At 51.9% G+C, this 25,044-nt stretch overlaps 1 protein-coding gene across 3 annotated transcripts; it reads right to left on the bottom strand.

Annotated features, from left to right (window-relative positions):
- Nucleotides 1-1,361: 1,361 nt before the first annotated feature.
- On the bottom strand, nt 1,362-24,903 carry Ldlrap1 (low density lipoprotein receptor adaptor protein 1). Of its 3 annotated transcripts, none has more exons than XM_063235791.1 (9): nt 24,795-24,903; nt 15,650-15,792; nt 14,639-14,751; nt 12,510-12,624; nt 7,312-7,384; nt 6,903-6,986; nt 6,211-6,341; nt 4,761-4,795; nt 1,362-3,313 (listed from the first exon to the last, which is right to left on the bottom strand). In XM_063235791.1, exons 2-9 carry the CDS (start codon nt 15,743-15,745, stop codon nt 3,169-3,171), a joined length of 792 nt encoding a protein of 263 aa, XP_063091861.1. In that variant the 5' UTR covers nt 15,746-15,792; nt 24,795-24,903; the 3' UTR covers nt 1,362-3,168. The 3 variants fall into 3 exon arrangements, with proteins under 3 accessions (XP_063091861.1, XP_003471166.1, XP_023421462.1); XM_003471118.5 differs by lacking the exon at nt 24,795-24,903 and adding an exon at nt 24,484-24,663; XM_023565694.2 differs by lacking the exons at nt 1,362-3,313; nt 4,761-4,795; nt 24,795-24,903 and adding exons at nt 4,813-6,100; nt 24,484-24,668.
- Between the last annotated feature and the right edge of the window lie 141 nt (nt 24,904-25,044).

The raw sequence follows: 25,044 nt of genomic DNA, 5'->3' as shown, positions 1-25,044 counted from the left end.
GAAAGAAGAAAGGAAGAAATTTCTTAGTCTCTGTGATCCACTCAGAATTCACAGGGAGTCTGCCCAATGGCGGACATCAGAGGGCTCTGCCTCTGGGTCCTAGACATCTGAAATATCACTGTGGGAGAGATAAAGAGACAATGCCTGGGCTGGGAATTTAGCTCAGCAGCATAAGCGCCTGCCTTGTAAGCAGGCAGTCGTGAGTTCGATCCCCGGTACCCATAAAAAGGAAAAAGACAAAAAAAAAAAAAGACAATGCCTAAGGAGACCCCGCAAGCTGCAGCACAGGAAGGGGACTGAAGAGTCCCAGAACAGCAGCCAGAGACTAGAAGAGCACAGTCTCATAGTGCTGGTCACTGCAGATGGACAGGAGACTGTGGGCAGCTCCACCACAAACATCTCTTAAAGGCCAGGATGTGACAGATGAGGATCACAGGGTGACTGGGCTGACTTCACCAAGCACTCAGGGCACCTTTGCCTTCCTCTCTGAGCCTGGAGCCCTCAGCGCCAGGGGAACTGACGGCATCTGGGCTCAGCATGGCCACCGTGATCCAAGCGGGGAGCTCAGCAGTACTTCCTTGGGATGCAGAAGTACTTGGCCAATGTAGTCAAGGTCATCAATTTGGATTTTCTAAACAAGATGGTCCCAATTCGCCTTTGCTCTTAGGTAATCTTTGTGTCACATGAGTATATAGTCTACCAACAATGTGAGCCAGTGGGGCGGAAAGAGGAAGAATGTCATACTGTGTTCACAGAAGGCAAAACCACGACTCAAGGAAAGAGGTAACTGACTGGGGGTCAGAGTCCCTAAAAGGCAGAGCCAGAACTGGGCCTCGGGTCTCCCCAAGTCACTGAAACACTCTCGTCTCCGGTGACACAAAGCTGCACATCCTGGGTCTGCGGAGGCCCTGCCTGGCCTTTGGCCCCAGCACCGAGGCCAAGCCTGGTTTGCATGCAGCACACAGTACATCTAGCAAGGGAATAAAGGCCGTGGGTCATTTAAGAATGTGACGGAAATGACACACTCCACAGGGAAAACTGCCCATAAGGACACACACAAATCTTAAATGCATTTCAGGGGCCCATGGACCATGGCTCCAGCTTTCAGAGACCTCACGCGTGTGGACACACTGGGTCACTGGCCAGCCTCAGGAAGCTGTCCAGAGGTGACCTCGCCTCACACATGCCCATCTGCAGGTGAAGACAGAACCCTGAGGCCGTTATCCTTGCTCTGGTGCAGTGTGGGGACTGTTTCTTGGTGTGTTGCCCACCCAGGCTTGTGGCCACTTCCACTGCCACTGCCAAAGGGGTGGAGCCACCAGCTCCTGTGCTGTGGTCACTCCATCTAAGTGCTGCCTATATTTCAAAAAGAGAACATTTATTATTATTATTTTTCCTCATTGCTTCCCTTTACAGCATCGCAAAGCAAAGCACAAAACTTGGCTGCTGACACGCGGGAAGCAGACAGCTGTCAACAAGAGACCGACAAAGGCCAAGTGTGGCCAGCACAACACAGTAGGCCTTCCAGTGCCTTGTGCCGAGGACGCTGTGTCCTGTCCCACCCCTGCTGCCCAGACAACTGCAGAGGCCGATACCAAGGGGGATGCAGGGGCACGGGTGTGGCAAGGAAAGGAAGTCACCTTCCTTCTGAGGGAGGCCCTTCGAGCCCCTCCCTCAGGCCTGTTCTGATACAGACACTGTTAAAGATGCAGCTTCTAAGAAATGCGATGTTTCCTGGGGATACAGAAACCTCCCCGACAGGCCGGGCCACTGGGAGGCACCTCGGGATGGGGAAGACGCTCCAGGCTTGGCTGGGTTTCAGGATGCCAGAGCCCAAGGGCTAAGCGAGAAGGAAGGGAAGACGGATGCTAGACAGCTCGCTGCCGGGATGTCCTGACTGGGCCGCCGCGTCAGGAAAGAGAACAGCATGCTGCTTACGGAGTCTGATTCTGTTTCACCCTTGGATTTAGCAGACTTCAAACACTTGCATCTTCATGGAAATTGACAGTGAGAAAGCCAGCAGGGCACAGAGGCTTGTGCCAGTTCTGTGTGGAAAGGCACCAGATGGTTTGTTATGAAACACACTTTAGTCAGAAAATAGCTGGGGATTTTTGGTTCCTGGGAGGACAACAAAGCTAGAAAAAAGGAGGTATGAGTGGTGAGAGGTGGCAGCAGAGAAAGCACTTTGGCATCAGATCTAGGTTCTACTTGACTCCACCTCTCCATGAGTGTGAGCTCCGTCTCATCTGTAAAATGGCTGCAAAATGTTCCTACAGGAATCTAGATGCTAGTTTTCACACATCACCCAGAAGTATGGGGAGATGGGACACAGGGGCACTCACGTGGACACACACAAAACAGAAGAGCAGGCACAGCCTCATCCCAGGAAGGGGGCAGTCATAGAGAGCTGCTCCCCCCAGTCACAGTCAGACTCTGGAAGTCACAGGCAGCCAGTCACTCTGGGCCCCAGCACAGGTGGGTACCAACAAAGAGACTGTGGGCCCCTCTCAGGAAGGAAAGGCAGGAAGAAAGCTCTATTCAATGCAGCACCTGGATGAACCCCTGGGGCCACATCTACTGTATGTTTTAAAGTGCCAAGCTGTGTGTTATCTTTGGTCAGGAGCTGCCTCCCGAGAGCTCTGGGGCTAGGGCTTGAGCCCAGGCCCGCTGGACCCTAAAGAAGGCAAGCCTGAGGCCCCTATCCTCTCTGGAAGTGGCAGTCTCCTCCTGAGCACAGATGAAGAATTCTGGTTGCTTTCTGTAAGGAGTGGGGATGTCCCTCTGGAAATCCAGGTTTTTAAAAAGGAGGGACAAAAAAATGCTTTGGTCACTGTCCGGACACTCACAGAGAGCAGAGCTACTCAAGAAAGATCACAAAGCCAGTCACAGCACTGCATCCGTTATGTGCCTGATGCAAAACTGGCTTCCAACCATAGACCAGGAGTTGCTGAATAAATATTCAAGGCTTCTTTCAGTTTGCAGAGAAAGAGCAGGTTAAAAAAAGTCTCTCTCCTTCCCCTTGGCTGACTGGCTGCAGCTCTGATCTGCAGGCTGACGTTAATGTGGGCCAGAAAGGGCAGCTGGTAGGTCTTGGCGCTGGTTCCCCCACTACAGGTAGCTTTGGTTGGTCACGTATCAGGGCTGGTTGCTTCCTTCTGGCCCCAGGCCTCAGAAGCCGAAGAGGTCATCCTGGTCAGTGCCACTGCTCTCGGGCTTGTTCCAGTCAACAGGAGAGAGGCACTGGGCATAATGGATGTCCTGTGTTGACAGTCCAGTGTCTAGGACCTGGGGGTTCGTCCTTGACTGTGCCAGCCTGGAAGACAGAGTTGTATGAGCTTAGTGTCTTGGTACACACCTGATGGGGCCTGAGAAGCAAGCGCAGCCTAGCCAGTACCAGGGGCAGAAAGGAGAGGAAAGGGCAAGACAAAGGGCAAAGAAGAATATCTCAGCAGCCGGGGAGGTGCAGCCTCTCAACAGCACGCTGCCCTAGAGGGTCTAAACTGTGGGCCAGGGAGGAGGGTCCTCATTTCTCCGTCATCCCCACGCCCAGAAAGGCCAGAGTGCTCACACTGAGCTCAGTCAGGGCAGGAGTTGCCCAGGGTAAAGGGGAGAGGGCAGTACAGGGAAGGCAGGGACCACTGGCCATGGAGGGTGTCCACACTAGGGTGAGCTAAGTGTATGACGGCCCACATTCTCAGGAAGTATTTGTGGGAATTTTTAACAGCCTGGAGAGGGGTCTGACACATGGCCCAAAAGCAAACACTATGAGCGGATGGGTTTTACATACTGTCTATGCACAGGACTAGCATGAATTAAGCCCGAGTCTGGGCTGTGTGATTATAACACACTGTTATTTTCTGTTTAATGCTTTGCTGACTTTTGAAATTGTTAATAAAGGGCACATGATACTCGAATAATCCAAGAAAAGCAAATGAAAGCTTTTCTTCCAGAGGAGGTGCTGTGAGCCAGGGAAGCAGGGAAGGCGAGGAGTCTCTGCTTCCGTGAAGGGGCCACACATGCTGCTCCACCCGCCTGGACTGGGGAGCTCTCCACCAGGCTGCAGCAGGAAGGAGGGAGGCAAGACGGCAAAGCAACCAGACTGTCCCACCCAACAGGCCCCTAACCTTAAGTTACCCCAGACACCTCAGAAGTGGGAGGGCTGCAGGGAGCTGCTGCAAGTCTCAAAGGAGAAAGCGGGGCCTGAGTGACTAAGGACCAGAGCATAGAAGCCTGAGCCAGCTGCCAGGCCTCTCCTCAACCGTAGACTTCTTGGCAGTGTGCCTGCCAGCTGAAGGCAGCCAGGACTATAGGGACGGCCTCTGGGAAAATGGGGAATCACCACTGCCCTGGGGCTTTACCAAAATCCCTGCTCGGGCCTGAAGTCCTTCTCTATCTCTGTCTCTACATAAAGACAAGCTGTGCTCAGAGGAGGGGACAAAGCCTCCAAAAAGCCAGCATGTGGAGGCCGCCGCCCCCAGTATAGGAAGAAGAAACAAGCCTAAGCTGCACTCTTTGGCACAGCTCAGGTTGTGGCAGAGCAGTCACCGAGAAGAGGTTTTGGTTTAGTAATAAGAACTTTCCAACACATCTGGCCACTCTGGAAGGAGTGAGCAGTGAGCTTCCCGTCCCAGGAAGTGTCTGACTAGAGGTGGGATTCTTGATCTGGGGGCGGGGGTGGGTGGGTGGGGACAATCAGAGGGACTCATTCTCAGGCATGGCAGTATCCTGGGAGGAAAGGAGGCAGGGTCAACCAGCATTACCTAGAAAATGCTTCATCCAGGCCATCGTCCAGCTCCTTGAGGAAACAAAACAGGAGGTGAGAGCTCTGAGTGGGATCCTGTGCTCCCCTCAGGGGTCTGTCCTGCCCTCAGTGACCTACAGGGCTTGGCACATGGGTGTAGGGTTACTCAGAGAAACAAGAACAGGCAGGGCTCTCACTTCACTGCAGCTACAGCCTCGCAGCCCAAGGAACCAAAGCTGGGGCAGGGACAAGAGAAAGGGTCAGTGAGTTCAGTCCCAGCTCTGGCACCAGCTGCCTATGGGATCCAGAGCAAGTCATGGCTTCTTCTTGAGACTCAGCTTGTTTCCCGATAAAATGGGGGACCTGATGACTTCCATAGATTTCAAATTCCAAAAGGCAATTCCAAAGCCTTTCGGCTGGAGGAGGTTGCCTTTCATCCCCTTCCAAAGCTAAACTCAAACCTTAAGTTCACATAGATAACTGATGACTGGAGCCTCAGTGGGAAAGCACTGGGCAATGTCCCTTGGCCTCCCAGTGCTGTTGCAATCAGGAAGAGTAAGGTCCCCACAACAGAGGACAAGTGTTGGGATACCCAGGTTGACCCCAACAGCCAGAAGGTCCTGACAGTGACTAAAGTCTCTTAATGTTCTAGATTCTTAAAAATTAAAAATATAACAAATAACCATGTAATCTATAGTAGACCCTGGACTGGACTAAGGACATGGAAGGACAATGGGGCAAAGGAAATCTCTGCAGACTGTGTAAGAGACTTGTATCAATGTTCACTTTCTAGTCCTGATCACTGTCACAAATTCCTTGCACTATTTTTTTTCTTTTGGAACTAGGGATCGAACTCTCGATCTTGCACTTGCCAGGTAGGCACTTATGCCACTGAGCCAAATCTCTGACCCTCTCTGCACTATTATAAAACACAGTCTGAAATTATTTCTAAAAGAAAATTAAGAGTTCAGGTTAGTCTGGGAGATTTGTGGGCAGAAATCATGGTCCTCAGTGAGGAGACGAAGAAGCTGAGACTCAGCGAGGTGCAGGGCTTGCCCTGAGTTACAGGGAGTCAAGAGTCAGGCTGACAACAGTTCAGTCCCTGGCTCCCCATGTAGCCCACTAAGCGGGAAGGACGTCAAGGACAAACGCTGCCCTGCCAAGAACAAGGGAGCCTTTGGCTGATCCTGTGATGGGCAGAACTGTGGATGCTCTCACCAAGAGGCTGGGCATTGTGAGGAGACAGCTGTGCTGGGAGCCAGGACTGCTGGGGACACAGCCCTGGGTTCAAAGGCGACATTGTTCTTTCCCTACCCTGGGCCTGGGTGGTGCTGGGCTGGATGTGGTCCTCCCAGAGACCTGCAAGTCACAGTGCGAGGGCTTGGACCCAAGAGCCGCCTTAGGCTCATCCACAGATCTGTCTGAGGCTCACTGGATCCTGTGGGTCCCCAGGGGACAGGGTCACTTACCCAGATGACACTGCTGCTGCTCAAGGCTTGGGGCCTCAGTGCTTCATCCAGGTTAGAGGCATTAGCACTGACTGTGGACAGCGGGGCCTTGGTGGCTTCTTCCAAGTCCAGTAGGTCCCCAGTGGCGACCACTGTGAGGGGGTCCAGCAGCATCAGAGGAAGATTAGCTACTTATTTCCTGCCCTCATCTCCTGACCCCATCTGAGAGGCCCCTGGACTGTCCTGCTCCTGACACCCCTTCAGACATGGCCTTGCCCAAGCCTGTCACCAGACTAGCCAGAGCCCCACCTGACACTTGCTGTTTGCTGGTCAGCTGCCCACAAGGCGAGAGGGAGCCTGTCCCCCTCTGATGGATCAGACTACCTTTTATATCCACAACAGTTAACAAGTTTTTCAGAGGGCACACAGCAGGGTATATGTATATAAATATATACACACACACACATATATATATATATTCTTTATATATATATACTTATATTATACATATATATTCTTTATATACGTGCACAGAGACAGAGATGAAAAACATGCACAAAAACAAGTTCATTTTTTCTAATTTCCCTATAATGAATGTGTATTACTGACTTAACAAAACTCCCAAAGTTGACCCCAACCCGGGAGAGCGAGCCCTGGATGAAGGGCAGGCACTGTACCCCGCAGCTGAGGGCCCCTACCTGCCTGAAACTCACAGTTTTTCGAGGAGGGTGTGTTGTCATGGCAGGTCCCCAGTGCGTCCCCTCCCTCTTGGCTGGCTTTTTCTCTCTTTTCTTTCTCTGTGGGATCAAGGCACAATACATCAGAGCCCCAGATCCAGCATTCTGTCCACAACCACTGGGCAGGAAGTAGACTCAATCTCGGAGGCACCACTGGGTCTCCAGAGGGAGAAGGACACCTTGCTTAAGCCTTATAAGCACCCTGCAGGAAGAGACAGCCGATGTTCTTTCTTCGGAAGGAAGAAGTGAGATTCAGGTGAGAAGACCTGTTCAAAATCACAGCTGGGTGTCGGGTAAAGCTGGGAGTCAGTCCAGGTCTGACTCCGGCTGTATCTGTCTGCCCAGCCCCCACCCCACCCTTGCCTTGATGCTGATAAAGACTCACCTTCCTTGGCCGCCTGCCAGAACTCAAAGGCAACTTTGAAGGCCTGGGCCACAGTAAGGGTGACAGCCTGCGCCTGAAAAACAGGAAGTGGGGCTGGGAGGGGTGCATTTCAGCCAGGGAAGAACAAGTCTAAACTGGAGGGTCGGGGAGTCCAAGCCAGAGCACCAGACTTCCTCACTGCAGTGCCTAGAGGTGCTCAACCACAGGCTTGGAGTAAGAAGAGCTGGCCCCTCCCATGTTACCAAAGCACCTTGAGGCTTAAGGAAGGTCCATCCTTGAGAGGCGGCTGGGCCTCTAGCCCAGGTAAATTCCCATCCTCATTCGTCCTCCCAGTGGCTAGTCACCTCCATTTATTTCCTCCCACTACTTCGAGGCTCACTTCTTCAGAGAAGCCTTCCCTAATTGCCCAAGGACTTCACACACTACCTGAACCCTTAGAATTGGAGAATCGAAGAGCCAATCCTGAAAGGGCCCAGCCACAGTTTGAATAAGTCACAGCCAGAGAGGTGAAGAAAGACTAGGGCTATGCAGGTTTAGAGGGACTGGCAACTGGATTCCAGAAAGCGAGGAGGCAGCTGATGTACCTCCCGAGCAGGAGCAAGATGTCAGTGAGTGTCAGGGATCAAAATGAGTCAGCGCAATAACCATCTGTGTGTGGAGGCAATGGGCTTTGCCCCACTCCCACCCTAACTCCCATCCACCCTGCAACTCATCTCCAATGCCGCTTCTCCCCCTCTAGCATCATGGATATGAGTGGCTATAGCTCTCGTATCTGTGCCCTCGTCTGAATGCTCCCTACCAGCCCTGCTCCAGCATATGTGAGGCCCCTCAGTGGTGGTAATGATGCTGGCTGAATTGTACCTATCCAAGAAGCAGGACTTCGGAAGCTTCCTGCAGCTCAGACCTCCCAGTTCACATTTATCCCAATACCCTGCTCTCTGTGACTCCAGAGTTAACCAGCTCAGCTCTGGGAGTGGAAGCCCCAGAGTTCGGAGCTTTGGCTGATGCCGGCAGCACCGCCAAACTTCGTTCTGAAAGCCCTGGTGAGAGCAGAATTTCAGATGCTCAAGTGCAGAAGTTCAGGCCTAACCAGCCGTGGCCCCATTCCCCTTCCCACCACCAGACAACGCAATTTAATTGAGAAATGAATTTGTGGCCACTGTCTTCAAAAACTTTTTTTAAAAAAAAAAATTTAAAATCCCTAAACAAGCTGTGTGATCCATGCCAATTAAACTTCACAAAGTATGAAATCTCATTTGAATGTCTCCGTCATTTACATTTTTGATGGAAGTACGGGTGCTTTATGGAAAAACTTAAATATGGTAATTAAGTATGAAACTCTTCACAGCTGTTTACAATTTAAGCTGTCACGACTGAATCAAGTTTAATAGATCCAGTTACCATTGAGAATTGCCCATGAACTAAAAATATGGGCTAATTACTGGCCCAAGTCATATCACTCTACACCCAAGCAAGGGCTGGTCACCCAATGTGGCAGGGACACAGAGACACCATTATTCTTGCCTGTAGGAAACCTGAGGACTCAAGTTTATACTATTTTTGCATAAATCTGCCAGTTGATTTACATGTATTCCCCACCCCCTCTCCCTCATGTCCCAAGCTGTAGGTTAAGGCAAACATAACTGGAGATATGGCTGTGTGCAGGTGGCTGAAGGCCCAGGCTGGACAGGGACTTGAGTTTGGGAATGGGAAGGGCCTACTTCTGGGCGGCTGCAAGAGTCCAAAGCAACATCAGAAGGAAGAACTGTTGGGCCTGCAGGGATGTAGCCTACCCGGCAAGTGCAAGGTCCTAGGTTTGACTACCACTACCCAAAACACAAAGAAAAGCAAAACAAAAAAAGAACTGTTGGGACTGCTTCAGGAAGACTTCATACTGCCCAGGACAACATCCAGCCCTGCCCTGCATGCCTCTGGCCACGGTCTATTTGTCACCCTGATTAGTGTCTACTCAGTCCACTGTTCCATGTTATGCCTTTGGGGTTCCCAGAAACCAGACTGTTATTCCTTCAAAGGATGCCACCTACTCAGACCAAATCAGCCCTGTGCCCCTAGCAGCCCTGAAGCCCAGAAGCATGAATGCCTGCATGAGGATTAATCCAGGAATGTGGTCAGCCACTTGGGGGGCAGAGAGCTACCTCTCGGGCACCGGAACTGGGTATCCAGGCTCTGTACCTGTAGAGCAACCCTGAGCTCCTCCAACTCTACTTCTGAGCCCACAGGCTGAAGTCCCTTAGAGGCCTCCCTCCTAAGCAGATGGAAACGTTTTCTTGTAGGGAAACTTCTGACTGTGTACAACAGGACCAGACATCTGTTTCTGGGGGCCTCCTGACTTCCAGTGAGACACAATGATCTAACCTAGTGTCAGGATTCCCATAGACTTCCTCTGGGTTCTCAATGCCCAGTGTAGAGCTTAGCCTGGGTCAAGTGACACCACGTGTCTGCAGAGGCAGCTGCCAGCTGATTGGTGCAGAGCCTGAGGTGCTCACTGCACCTCTGTCTCCCGCTTAGAAAGCCTGCAGTGTCCAGAATATGCCCATGTCCCTCACAGGGCCAGGCCATGAAGCCTTCATGCTGCCAGCCTGGGCTGAGCTGTCTCTCAGAGAGGAATCTCCCAGGGCTCCCTGCAGAAGGAAGGTTGAGTGGAACAACGAAAGGAGGAGGAGAAGGCACAGTGCAGCCAATCAGTCCTGACACCAGACAGGATGTACTGAGACCTGAAGGCTCTTCTAGGTTTCCAGAGGGAGCCCTGCCCTCTGCCCATCAGGGGTCAGCTGCCAGTGGCCAAGTATCCTGGGCTTTGCTTTCTTTGACAATTGCCCTCTGTCCTGGGGGCAGGCTGATTTCACATAAGCCTGCCCAAAGTCCTCTAGCCTCGCCTCCTCTTTCTCTCACCCCCAGAACTCCTATGGAGAGGAAATCACTGCATCTGGGAACACCTTCCACCCAGGCCCACACTGCAGCAACAGCAGAGGCCAACGGCCTGCCCTGCCCATCACTTGCTCCATCGGCAGAGAGGAAGAGAGAACAAAGGGGACACAATGAGCTTATATTTTTAAGTCCTTGTCCTCATAGGAGACAATTCCAAGTGTTACCCACTGTGGGAACATAGCTGTCCTGGGAAAAGACACTGCAACACAGGGCCCTGGGACACACCACAGGACTCTGAGTCAATGGCCAGTGACACTGAATCTGCAGGAAAGAAATGAAGGGTTCAAGACAAACAGGGGCCCTCTGGAGCAATTCTGGACATCATTCTGCTGGGAGGCCAGCAGCCCAAAGAAGGGCAGGATCTTATCCAAGGCAACACAGCACATCAGCTGTGATCTGGTGTGGCTCCTCTACAGTGACCCTTCTGCAGTACCTGTGGGAGGCTGAATCATGGCCCCCACAGATGACCCACTGAGTCCCTGGAACCTGTGAATGATACCCTACATGACTTTTGCAGAGGGAATTAAGTTAAGAATAATCTTGAGATGGGAGATTATCTTGGATTACCCAGTGTCATCACAGAGGCCTTGAGGGGGATCAAGAGTCAGAAAGAAGAACAGCAGTTTGACAGCATCAGCAAAACTGAATGTGCCTCTTTGCTGGCTCTGAAGATGGAAGACAGGAAGAACCAGGAGCAGGTGGAATGCAAGTATCTCTAGACAGCAGAAAAGGTAAAGAAATGGTGCTCCTTTGACCTCCAGGAGAAACACAACCCCACTGACCTATTTTATTTTAGACTGTTCACACCCCTAGAACTTTAAGAAAATACTTTTGTGCTATTTTAAGCCACTAAGTTTGTGACCATCCGTTATGGCAGCCATGGAAACTTATCTGATATCTAAAGTAGGAAGCCTGGGTTTCACAATGATGGCCATGTTCTTGATGTGTCCTCTGATGGGGAAGGGGTGAGGATCTTGTCTCCTTGTCTCTAAGAACCCTGGGGATAGGGACCTGACTCTGAGCTGTTAACAGATGTTAACAGATGGTGATTCTAAATCAACAGATGCCAAGAACCTCCTTACATGGAAGATGCTCCCATGTCAGGGGCCTCAGAAACAAAAGCACCAATGGCCAAAGGCTGACCCACTCCAGCTCCTTGCCCCCAAATCCAAGTGAGACACCGAGAGACCCTCAAGGTCTTTCATTCACTCAGATCAGCTAGATGTGGTCAACAAGTGGTCCAAAAATGTGACAGGACGCTCTTGGCAACTTGTTATGCAGGAGGGAGGATTGTGGGTTCAAAGACTCACTGTCCCCACTGACTGTGTTATCTTCAGCAACACAGCTGAATTTCTAGAGGTCTGTTTCATTATAAAAATTTCAAAGAAAGACAACAAAGATCATAACGGTTTCTACCTTGCACAGTTGTTCTGAGGATTAAACATGAAAATGCCTCAGAGCCTAGCGCTAGTATGGAACATGGCCATTTGTCTCTCTGCTCCAGACATGGTCTGCCAGGTAATATTACTTGTCAGCTTCACTGGATTAAGAGACTCCTGAAGAGATGACTGGATCACGGGCCACGATAGTCATGAGTGGGGTCATCTGCTGCTATTCACAGCTGACTGAACTGGTAGGAGGTGGGGCCCAGTTGGAAGAGATGGCTCACAGAGGCACATTTCCCTGGCATTCTTTCCAGCCACTATGAAGTAAGCAGCTCTGCTCCACCATGCCCTTCTGCCATGATGTTCCTGCCTTGGAGGCAGCCAGCCATGGACTAACCCCTCTCCAACTGTTAGCCAAAATAAACCTCTCCTCTTTAAAGGTACAAATGTCAGATATTTTTGTCCTAGAAACAGGAAAGCTAATAGACACAGCAAGTCTAGTCCCTTGAGGGCTCTGGCCTTTGACTCTCAGGATTACTTGGTCTCCCACTTAGAAGGATGAACCTACACAGCTTATTCTCCCCAGACTGGGCTAATGACAGGAGATCAAAAATCATCTCATGTCCATCAAAGCAGTTCACAGAGGGGAAGGGACCCAAGCCCTTTTGGGGAATATGGCCTAATCACTACCTTCAACCAGTTGTCCAGCTGGGTGACTGACTGACTGTAGCCCTACTCTGTGTCCTCTTCAGCACACACTTGAAAAGTTTCATGGAATTTTATCCTTTTTAAGTGACTGTCACTTCTGGTCTTGCCTCCCATACCACAGAAGCCCCCAAGAGCAATCCCACCCTCCCTGCTGACCATTTTCCGCTTGGTACAGAAGAAAGCGTGGCACTCGAGATTCTCGCTGTGCTGGCTCTGGGCAATGTATGCGAACACCTTGTCATGCATCTTGTCTGCTGTGCAGTAGGAGATCCTGGAAGGCAAGGGAGAAGTGTCAACACATGTGGCACAGGGCCTCATCACACTGGGAGGTGCCACAGGGCCTCATCACACTGGGAGGTGCCACAGGTCATCTTCTGAGTTCCACAGAGCCTGCTGTCTCCTTCCCATGAGGGTGAGACTTAAGATCTGGCCTTGGCCTCCAGGCCTCACTCTCTGGGCCATCTATGGGAGAGGAACCCAAGCCAAGCAGAAGGGTCTGGGGGAAAAAACTGAAGGAAGGCACCTCTCCCTGTCTTCCTCCTATGCTACACTGAACCACTCTCCAAAATAGTAATAGCTGAACCCTAAATGTACACCACTAAAGTGTATCAAGAAATACCTAAATATTGCCTCATTTAATTCCCATAGCTGGTCTCTGAGATGGGGTCTACAGCTATCCCCACTTTTCAAATAAGGAAACAGGCTAAAGATCCGGGATTGCAGAGTCGGTGGCAGAGATGGGATATGAAATAAGCTGTGAGAACCCAGAAGCCAGAGTTATCCGCCTGCTGCCCCTCAAGGGCCTGGCTAGAGAGGAAGCAGAACAGCACGCTGCCTCCTGCTGCTCTTCGTCTCGCCTGGACCTGCTCAGATATCAGAAGGGACCCTCGACTGTCTCTGCCAGGGTGACAGAGCCACTGAGCAAGTCTCCCTGGAACTATGGCTGACCAGTGGCTCTAGTGGGCTGACGGCAGATGCAACCATCCTCTCTGTAAGAGGCCTCACAGCCTCAGCGCCCCCAGCCCCCAGCCCTCAGCCTCTCAGCAATCTCTCCATGCCATCTCCAACTATCGGGGGAGGAGCGGGTGGACCAGGGTGGAACTCCTCAGTGGACTCACTCCTCACCAGGTGGGCCAACTATAACCCTATCATTTAAATACCACCACAGAATATCCCAGGTGAGAGCGGAGCCCATTTTCCCAACTGCCTCCCCTTTGCCCAGAGGATTCAGCCTGCTGCCTGAACACCCCAGGTCCTTGGCACTAATCAGCAAGATTCTGCTATTCTTCAAGCCCCAGCAAGATGCCACCTCTCCTGGGAGGTCTGCCCAAGTTTCCCCAGGTGGGCTCCTCCTCCTTTGCCCTCTTGGGACATACTCTGTATCCTACTTCCTCCAATTTGTCCCCTCCCAGATAGGAAGCTCCAGGAGGGCAGGGGTTGAGTCAGAGTTCTTATCAGCAGAGCAGGTACTTGGAAAGGCATGGCCTGAAACTCTGAAACCACTTCCCAACACCACACATGGGGGCACCTTTGTCCCCCAGTCCTCACTACTAGCTTGTACTTCTGCTTCTGCTCAAGCTGAGCCACCTCCCTGGAGACAAAGCAAATGGCAAGATGCCTAAAGAAAGGGACCTGCTGGGTAGACCTCCCACCTGGGTGCCCAGGTCTGTTCAGCTACCACCTCGCTGTGTACTGTTAAGACATTCCCTCTTTGGGTTTAAGCCTCTCCATCTGTAAAAGGGCTCTGGGATGTCCCTTCCAGTTCTAAAACACAACCGACCAGCAAAGAGAGAAATGGGGGTACCCTGGGGCTCCAAGGGCTAGACCTGTCTCTCTAGGAACAGGGGACCAGACAGGAGAGGACAAGACTATCTGCCCTCTAGCTTCAGAACCTGTGTGACGTCTCCTGGGATGCCTGACCAGATGTCTAGAGCTAGGCTGCTGCATTCGCAGTGGAACAAAGAGGCAGTGACTTTGCAGTTGTCTGCACCGACAGTGACTCAGCAGCACGCAGAGGACACAGTGGGAGCATGGGCCTGGGTTAGGCTTCAGCTGCCTGTTAGAGATGGTGGCAAGTGCCATCTCACCAAGCGCTCCCTGTGAACTGTGTGCTGTATACTAGCACAGTCAGGCAGGACCTGATCCCTAGCCCCCTAGCAGATGAGGAAACGGAGGCTCCATGGTCACTCCATGGTCAAGTGGTAGAGGAGAGCCTGGATTCAGACAGCTCATTCCATGCACTGCCAAGTGCCCGAGTGATGTGGACCACAAGATGCCACGCGTACCTGTAAATGGACACATTCTCAATGAGCTGGTTGGTGACGTGGTCGGTCAGGATAATTCCCCGAGGTGACACTTTGAGAGTTACCTTCTGCAGCTTCTTCCCACTGGCCTTGGCCTGGGGGCAGAAAGGAGTAAGAGGAGCCTGCCTTTCTTGAAATCCACCCCTGGGCTCCACCTCACTACTCTACACTCCCGGGGCCTGTGTGAGCTCGGCTCAGAGGACTGGCAGGTGCTGTGGGAAGGACACTTAACCAGCACCTCCTGAAATGAAACAGGTAACTGCTGCTGTCTGCTAATACCAGCTTCCTGGAAGCACTGACCCTCACAGGCAGGTGGACTCTCACTTTCCTTCTCACAAGAGGAGGAGGACTCGGGGCTGGAGATTTAGCTCAACGGCATAAGCGCCTGCCTTGCAAGCAGGCAGTCGTGAGTTTGATCCCTGGTACCGATAAAAAACGAAAAAGACAAAACAAACAAACAAACAAACAAAACAGAAGAGGAGGACTGAGAGGCTAAAGGATTTGCACAAGAACACACAGCTGGGACTTCTGTTCCAATCCAGCAGGATGACTCCACCTCTGTGGACTGCTCCACCCATCAAACATTAGGGCCCTGAACCTGGGGTCAAGGCCACCAAGGGAAGTGGGTTTAAAGGGCCCATACTCACACAGAGCTGAGGCCAGTGCGATTTGGTTCCTGGGGAGCTACACTGTCCCTCATGCCTCTGGAAATGTGGCTGAGTGCTGACAATCTGCTCTCCCTTCCTGACGTCATTATGTCACTGACACTTTAGAAGGGAGCCTAGGCTGCAGACAGGGCTGGCCATGATGTCTGGAGAGGAGGACACCAACCCTGACCCTGTTCCCTTCTACTGAAGCTCTGAGCCAGACACAGGAAGACTCAAGGGCCAGGCTCAGTCACATCTCACAGGGGTGACAAGCTGGAGATGAAGGCAGTCCAGAAAGAAGGTGGACCCATCTGTGGCTCCCACCCTCTCCTGACAGGGTGCTCACCGTGGCCACGATCCTCTTGACAGCAGCTGCGGACAGCTCCTCGCCCTTGGGCCGCTCCACTAGTGTCATGCCCAGGTACTTGAGGGTAAAGAGCATGCCCTCGAGCAGTGTCTCTCGGGTATCCGTCCAGTTCTCTGGCAGTTCTAGGGTGAAACACAGTGGCCCTCAGACCCTGCCTGGAAGGCCTACCATTTCTCTCCAGCCTCCCTGCTTGGAAAACCTGGCAAGGGGCCCTGGGGTGCCCTGTCATTGTTTTTACTATGGTTTTACCAAGTGCTGAGTAAGAAGCTTTACACAAATGTCCTTGTTAATTCTCAGGAGAACCCACGAGTAGACTTTGTATCACACCCACTGTAAACATATACAGGTCCAGGGAGGCCAGGTCACATAGCCAAGCCCAGGAGCCAGCCAAATACCACAGCCAAGGCCTGGCCATGTTTCAAGTTCCAAGCCCAAACTCAACTTCAAAGCTAACAACTGCCCAGGCAAATCAACCCTACTTTATTACTGAAACTTTATTGTAACCCTGTGAAGTGCTTCCTGTCCCACTGGACAGATCAGGAAACTGAGGCTCAGAGAAACCAAAAACCACGTGCAGCAAGTAGAGTTATAGTCACCTGACCTGTTGCCATGGCCCCAGCCCTCACTGTTGACTCTACGTGCACATCCAGAGGTAAACTGGCTGGGGGAAAGGACCAGTGAAGTGACAACAGCCCAAGGAGAGGGGCTGAGGTAAGTAAGAGTCAATGGGGAAGGAGGACAGGATTCCTCCAAGGATGCCATATCAACTCAGTGGCCGTGGGTCAGAGTTTCAGCTCTGCTCCCTGTGCCCTCCCTCCAGTCTCAGGGAAGTCCTGTGACTATTTTGAGACCAAAAATGCTGTCCCTCTGGGCTGCACCAATGGCACAGAGCAGGAGAGATAGGACAGTCCCCTGAGCAATCCTTACCACGACCACTGCAAGGAATGTTGGGAGACGAGGGAAGAGCAGCTCACTGGGTGGGGAAACACCAGAAAGGAGAGCTGGGAAGAGGCTCCCACCTGGTCCCCCAAGCAGAAGAGGGCACCGTGGGGGCAGGGGGACATAAAGGGAGACTGTGGCCCTCGCTGGGGGCTTGACCATCCATCCCTAGGACCCCTCCTTGGAGCTGAGAAGTAAAGTGCTCAGAAGTAAACAAAATTGCAGGGCAGCAGGGATAGGCTCCAGACCCCTGCAGTCCCGGGCTTCAGCACAAATGCACGGCTCCTCATATGTCCTTATCACCCCTTACAGCTGCTGCACCTATAGGAGGCCCTTATTGTGACTGCACCCATTCCACAGATGAGAACACTGCTGAGCAGCTCACCTGCAACCCTGTTAAGGACAAAGCAGGATCCAGGCAGGGGCCACTAGGGAGGTGAGCAAAGCCTGCTGCCCTAGACCATACTCTGAAAGGAGGCTGGGGCAAGTCCTGTGCCAGGGCGGATGGAAAAGCTACAAGAAGCCAGTACAGAAGTGGGCATAACAGGCTCCAGGGCAGCTAAGATCCTGGCAGGGCTGTGGGTTCCCTAATGAGGCTCAGTCTGGCTCTGGGGTTCCTGACTCTCAGGAGTTAGAATCCAGGGTCCAGGGGACACCACCAGGTCTCCTACCCAATCTGAGTCTTTGCTCCCCCTCTTACCTCCTATCACAGAGCCCTAGGCTCCAGGGCCTCTATCTCCTTTCTCCACAACAAGGAGAAACCTATACTCCCAGTTCCTGGATTTGCATTGAGCCACATGATCCACTGAGTTTCTGAGACACAGACTCACACATACCACATATACACAGACATACACGCATACATGCACGCATACAGATACATATGATGGCAGAGTGGGGTTCATACAGGAAACTAGGGGTATTATCCTCCCCGTGAGATCAAGTAAGGAGGGACTGGCTGACTGGTCATCTAGAACCTGGTATGCAGCTGGTGCTCAGTATTTGCTGAATAAAGGAATAACCTAGACAACCCCATCCCAGCTCAGGGCCCTTTAGACACAGCCCTTTAGCCTTCGTACATAGAGCTTCCTACATACCCCCACTGAGATGACCCTAAAGCCCAAAGTGACGTTATCCTCTCTCCCAGCCACCATAATCCTATTCCATTTGATCCTCCAAAATGCAGAAAGTCCCTGGTCCAGTACCAGATGAGAGGCTCCAGAGAAAATCAGATACAGGCCCTTTTCTCAAAGAAACCAAGATTTGCACCATGATAGGGGCAAATCAGAGCTACCAGGTAACAAAGACCTAACAATAAAGCCTTACCTACCGACCATCATTTCCAACACAGCCACTCTGCAAACAGGCCTTCTTCTATTTCCCTTTTATACATGAAATTGAGGCTCAAAGGACTCGGATTCTGAAGTTGAAACTCCCAACTAGTGGCAGACTACTTCACCCTGAGGCAAAATACCTTAATTCTAGCCAAAGTTCAAGGAGAGTTTCTGGGAGCTGGAACTGGATTTTCCAAATACGGGAAGCTCTCTCTGTAAGCCAGGATACTTCCAACCTGTATCCATTTAGGCAAGGATGGCAAAACAAAATGCTGCCATGGCCATTGCCTGTGTCCTTGGCAGACACTGCTAATTGACTGCAGCTCCATTTCCCTCTATTTCTCAACATAAGGCCTTAGGCAGGCCAGACCAATCAATCACAGGTGGCCTTGTTCATCTCATTACCCATGGCCACCTTATGGCAATATTCTTTCTTCCCCCATTTTCATGTCCCCACTCTCCCATTTCCTCTGGCTCAGCCATTTCCTGGCCTCTTTCCAAAGCCACTTCCTCTCCCTCCATTCCAAAGGACCAAAGCTTGCCAAGGTCACTGGTGATCTCTCTGCTGTCAAAACATTCCCCTGTCCTCCCTGACCTCTGAAATACTTGGCATTTTTCAGAATTCTTCCTTCCCTGGCCTGACCCTTCCCCTGATCTACTGCCTCCTTGTAGACTGAAAATTATTTATCACCCCTAGAGACCCTCTACCCCAAGCCCTCACTTGACAGTTGATGTAAATGACCCCAGAGAGAGACACAACTTGAGAAAGGAAGGTCACTCAGCAAGTCAGAGAGGAACCCAGTCTACTATAGGCAAGTGACTGCTGGAGACCCCGTCTCCTCTCCCGTAACACACTCCCTCTCTCTGTCTGTCTCCCCATCATCTGTAGAACTTTCTGCTAGTAATGGGATATTTAGCTTCAACTTTGGAGCTTTTTCTCAAATACTGCATCCCAAATACTCTTTCCCTTTGCTCAATCAAAACCTCATACAACTGGCTCTTCCAGGAACCCTTCTTTGAGGTGGTACGGTCAGGTGGTCAACAGTGAGGACAATCCTAGTCCTAATTCTGACTTCTCTGAATAATTATCTCCCGTAAGCCCCAGTTTTCTCATTTATAACATAGGAGAAGCAACAATCCACACATCTCTGGGCTGTTGTGAACCTTCAGTAAGATAATAAATGAAATGAGATGCACTCAGTGAGGGTCAGGTGCATGACAGGTGCTTTTCTGAGCATGAATCTCTTCCTCCTCCCATGGCTGTGCCAAAGCAGCTGCCTCCTCAAGTGTCTTCCCCTCCATGGACTTACTCTCCATGTCAGCTTCCCCCAGGAAGTGGTACAAGGAAGCAACACCCCTGCTGGACAGTGCTGTCCAATCTCGTCTTGCTTCTCACGTGTCCCACATCCCTGCCACCAGTGTGCCCAGGACCCACCAAGATGTTGCTTTTCTCGAGGGAGGCTTCCTCCCTGTGCTCTTGTGCACATGACTCTCTTCACTGAGGTGTGCTCACAAACTCCCGTCAGAAACAGCACAGGGCCCCTCGGTACAGACAGACACGTGAGGTTTCCTCCACCCTGTCCTGCTCACCACTCAGCCACCTCAAACAGGATGCAGTCAGTGTGCACTCCAGCCTGTGGGTTGAGGCTACATCTCCCTCCCAGCAAGAACCCCAGGCTTCAAGAGGACCAAACAGAGGCCCCAGGCAAACACAAGGCTGAGTCTCCAGCCTGTTCCAGTTATTTTTGGCCCTGGGATGGGGGAATGACTGAGCTATTTCAACTTTGCAGTTTTACAGATGACTTGCTACTGGAGTTAACTGGGGACAGACCATATGCCCAGTCTAACTTCTGCCTATGACCATGTACCTCCTAACTACTGAGGAGTTAGGGCTGGGCTGGGCAGGGCAGCCCTGTGTCCCTCTGCCACTCAGGAGACCCAGCTGCCTAGTTTTTTGAACATCAGAGCTGTGGCAAAATACACAGGCCAACGCAGGGCCCTAGCCTGGCTCCCCAGTGCAGCAGGCCACAGCCTAGAAGCCACAGCGTGACAATCTCCCAGGTAGGGACCCAAGTTCTGCTCTGAATGGGGAGCAGTTGCTTCTCTGGAGAAACTAATTTGGCAGTCTTCAGAAGCACCATCAGAAACTTGTAGATGTAAAAAGTATTAGACAAACTTCAGAAGTTAAAACTATTGAGATTATTAACAAAAAAAGTCATGTTTAAAATGACCATCACAGCAACTATGATTTTCTAAGCACTTACTTATACTGTAAGAGAAACTCATGGGCTCTGGGAGAGTTGGGGTTCACAGTTACTCAGTCTCCTTAGGCTGCAGTTTCCTTACTTGGACACAAAATCAGCTGGGTGTGGTGGTGCAGGCCTATAATTCCAGTACTCGGGAGATGGAGGCAGGAGGACCACAAGTTTGAGGCCAGCCCAGACTACACAGTAAGACCCTGTCTCCAAAAACTATCAAACTAACAAAATAGGGACAATAATTGTACCCACCACACGGGGTTGCCATCAGGATGAAATGCGCTCCTACATACATATACACATCTGACCATGCCAAGCACAAGTTAAGTATAAGCTAGTGTCACTACCAGTAGTCAAGTACAAAATGCTCTAAAGTACCCATGACCATTTATAGTACGTCACGAGAAGAGTCAAGGATATGTCAGCATTCCCATTTCACAGATAAAGCAGCTCAGAGGACTGTGAACATGCTCACAGATGACAGCACTGGGACTCGAATCACACCCCCATTTCTGCAGCCCACCAGGTTCTTTTCCGATGCAAGAAAGGGGTCGCCCTGACCCTGAAAGGAGCACCTGACCCTCAGGGGCAGTGGGTGATCTCTGACTCAAACCTCATCTTCTCTTTTAGCCACCAGATCTGTGGAAGCAAAGCCTCAGCTTGCAGTTAAATGTCTCCTGTACTTGCTGTTCCCAAATTCTTCCTTCCTTGGGTTCCCCTGTGCTTGTAAGTCATCTTTTTAGAGAGCAGGTGCTGTCAGGAGCCCACCTTTATCTCTGCATGCACCACTTCCCCTTGTGCCACCTGACTCCCAGCCCCTGCCACCCTGCCTGCAGGACATACCCAGTCCCATGCAGATTGGGGGATTGAGGCCTCCCATCCCCAGTAGTCCTCCAGCTAAGACTGTTGGTCACTGTCCCTCTGAGGGAGCACCCTGAGAAGCATATTTACCCCAACTTCCAGAGTTCACTCTAGGATTAATGTACAGGAGTTATTTGTTTTCTAATGTCCACTTTTTTAGACTCTTTTCCCTTCTTAATTGTCCTAATAATATTTCCTGGGATCTCTTCCCAAATAAATAACTTGTACTCAGATCCCTGTCTCAGTGACTACTTGTAGAAGAACACAAATAGAGACACCACCATATCTAAAGAAGCTGTTCTGTGGTGCATTTTACTTTTGTCTGTAGCATCACCACTATCCCTAACCACATTACTAACTGCCAGCCTTGGCCTTTTTTCTGATTCCTCCTCCAGACTACGAGGACTCTTCTGTGTTCAGAAGAGACACAACTTAGTTTGCAGATTCCCCAACACCTGTGTCAGTGCTTGACATGTAGTCAGTGCCTAACAGGTATCACAGTCTGGCAGTTTATGCATAATATTTATAGTGTTGCACTGTAAGTAAACAGATCCCTCCCCCACTTACCACCATGAACTAGTTTTACTGGAACTGGCTCCTTTTCTTTGGGTTCTAACACACTGACACAACCACAAAGGAGCCCAGGGGTCAGACTGATCCCATTGTCTGTGAAAAGAAGGATACTTAAGGGCCAGGGCCCACCACCCTTCCAGACAGGTGGAAGAAAGGAAAACCCTTTCTCCAGGGACTGAGATAAAGTATTTATGGTTCTTGGGGGGGGGGGAGGATGTATGTGGCTGAAGAGAACTATCTTTCAAGGTCAGAACAGCTGAGAGACAGGAGGCTTGGGGTGCTGGCTTTGCTGTGTGACCTCAGTCAAGCTGCAGTCCTCCTCTGGCTTCAGCTTCTCCATAAATAAAATAATGACCATGCTAATCCTACTTGAGAGGTGAGGAGCAGGTCACTGCAAGCACCGGTCAACCCTAATCTTAATTCCACTGTGTCAGTTTTGCCTGGAAACTCAACCACATGCCTCACATCTATAGGGCTAGGCCCAGTGCTTGTCTGTCCCAGCCCCCAACCCCACACACATCTCATGACTTCCCCTGTAGCATGTGGCCTTGGTTGTCTTTACATGCTACTAGCCCAACTGCTCCCAGCTCTTTTCTTGGTCAGAATCCCCAGGGCCAGGAATTGTGACCTCTGCTTCTTGGAAACTCTTGGGCATGGGGCCTATGACCCTATTTCCCCAACTCAGGTCCTTTATCTCTGAAATGGATCTGTGATAAGAATCTCATTTTGTCACTTCACATGAGCAAAGGGAAAATAGAAAAAAAAAAAAGACTATAAAACACAGTGATAAAAGCAGTAGCCAGGGCATAGTGACACATGCCTGCAGTCCCAGCGCTAAGAGAATTGTCACAAGTTCAAGGTCATGATCCTGTCTCATTATAAAACAAAACAAAAATAAAAAACAATAAAGTAGCTACTATTTATTGAGTCTTTCCCTCTGCCAGGCAAAAGGCACTGATTTAACCTCCAAAAGTCTGTGGCAGTTACTAAACTTCTGTGCAACTTACAGATGGAGTATTGTGCGTCAGAACTACAAAACAAAATAGCTCATTCAAGGTATAGAAGGTTCTGGACTTCTGGAAGCTGGGAGAGGGACAGAGGTACTCCTCTGCTTTTCTCCAGGGCTCAGCCCCTGAAATCTGATCCAACACAGTGAATCAAGTTGAAGGTCCACACAGGCAGGAGGAAGGGGTTAGGGAAACTACCAGTGAGGGTGCATTACTATCAAGGCACCCTGCCATGTAAGAATTGTAATTCCCACTTCACAGGTGAGGAAACTGAGAATTACAAAGAACAAGTGATTTGCCCTACACTGGTGCAGGCAAGAGAAACTTCCTCAACATCCAAAGTGGCTCTCTTGGCAGGGGATATGGCTCAGTGGCACACTGCCTGCCTGGCAAGCACGAGGTCATGAGTTCGATTTCTCGTAGCAAAACAAAAAAAACAGTGGCTCTCTCTTACCCCTGCATACATTCAGAGGTTTTCTGGACTCCCTCCTCTTCACAACCACTTCCCTGAGGGGGAAGTGCCCCATCCAACCTCTCTCCATAGCAAGGTTCCTCCATTGGGAGCCAGTCATTCTCTCAAGTCCTGGTCACATCCCATGCATTTTTTAAAGGGACTATTTTCGGAGTTGGTGAGTGTGGGAAACGGTGCATGCTTGGCCTGGCTCTAACGGGCCCCTGTTCCCACCTCAACCAACAGACACCAGCTAGATTCCCAGTGCTAGTCTGCGCTAGGAGGAAGCCACGACTGAACAGCAGACTGGGGCAAAAGGAGGGGCAGGGCGGGTTCCCTCAGCCCAGACACGCCGGCGCTCCTGTGACCAAGAACTTGGGCTTCCCTGGTGGAGCCCCGGAAGACGGGAGAATAGGGGTGGGGTGACTGTACTGTTTGATGAGGTGGAGAGCAGAGGTTGCTGCTCAGGTGGGTGGCAGGTAAGGGTAAGGGTTTTCAGCAATCCTGTGCTTCAGCTTCGTATGAGCCAGGAAGACCGCAGGCCTTCCGGGGCTAGGTTTCTCAGGCCTCGGGGAAGGTGCCAGGTGATGGGCTCCTGAGAGTAACCTGAGACAGGGCAAACAGGAGCGGGGCCGGGTGAGCCTGCTCCCGGGCTTCCAGACGGCCCCAGACGGCCTCGGCCCCGGGAGAGGTAGCTGCGAGTCTGCCGTTTGCCTACGCACCTAGGGACTTCAAAAGCCCAGGGGGAAGACACAAAAGAAAACAAGTTTCAAAAATAACCTGAACACCAGTCTTGCCACCTGGACGCGGCTAGGGGAGAGGACGCAGGGGCTGGATCTCCTGCTGTGCGACCTCTGAGACAGCCCAGGCCGGGCTCCGCTCCCAACAAGTAGGTACTTGCGTTCCTGGGCTCACACCTGAGGCCCCGGAGTCAGACGAGCCACCCCCCTCCAGGTCTTTTGAGGGCGCAGGGAGTAGCAGGCTCCCGCTGTTGTCGCCAGTGGGGTGTCCCAAGTCCCTTAGGTCCCCGGGCGAGCTCGGGCCTCCCCTAGCTAACCTGGACGGCGGGGTAGGGAGGTGCCGAGGGGCGCCAAGCTCTCTCCGCCCCACCAGCATTCCCCAGCGTGCCGCCCGCACCTGGGGATCACGAGCTCGGTCTCCTCCTGCGCTCTGCCCTCCCAGATGGCGGGGCCGGAGCACGACCTGACCCCAGGTGACTTCAACCCCGCAGGGCAGGGACCCGAGCGTGGGTCAGGCCCCGCCTCCCCACCAACTTGTCCAGACTCCAGAGCCGCAGGAGGCCCGCGCGCCTCGGCCCGACCCCCGCCCGGCTCCGCTCGGCTCGGCCCGGCCCGGCCCAGCCCGGCCCGGCAGACGCGCACACACTCACTGCGGTGCCGGCCGCCGCCCCCCCAGCTCTGCTTAGCCAAGCTGGGACTCCGGATCAGCGCCCGCCCAGCGGACTTGAGCGCGTCCATGGCCCGCTCAGCAGCCGCCAAAACTCCGTCAGGAAAACTTTCCGCCCCGCCAGCGGCGCGCTGACTGCGCGCTCCTCCCCGCCCCTCCGCTCCTGGCGCGAGCTCCGGGGCTACGTCCGGGGGCGGGGACATGCAAATAGGGAACGCCCGATGACACGCCCACGGACACGCCCACAAGTGCCCGACCTCGCCCCGCCCTGCCCTGGCCTTGGTATGGACTCACATGTGCTGGTTTACACAAGCTGCCTGGGCAGAGACTTCGCTGAGACCTTGATCCGGAAGTTTTAAACGACACCTTTTCCTCCACGTGTCAGCCCCATGGTGGGCTGGGGTCTGAAACCTGTCGCTGTCCCTGCCCCAGCAAGTCAGGGCCTAGGATTGTGGACAACTCAGCTGATAGGTACCTGGAGACCATTTTACAGATGGGGTGACTGAGGACCCAAATAGCAAGGGTTCTAGTTTAGGAATTAGAG

Source organism: Cavia porcellus, unplaced genomic scaffold (assembly GCF_034190915.1).
Source record: "Cavia porcellus strain 051 isolate PalLab524CR breed Dunkin Hartley unplaced genomic scaffold, mCavPor4.1 scaffold_25, whole genome shotgun sequence".
Taxonomy (NCBI): domain Eukaryota; kingdom Metazoa; phylum Chordata; class Mammalia; order Rodentia; family Caviidae; genus Cavia; species Cavia porcellus.
The sequence above is the reverse complement of the archived record's forward strand: the minus strand, read 5'-3'. Positions and strand labels throughout refer to the sequence as shown.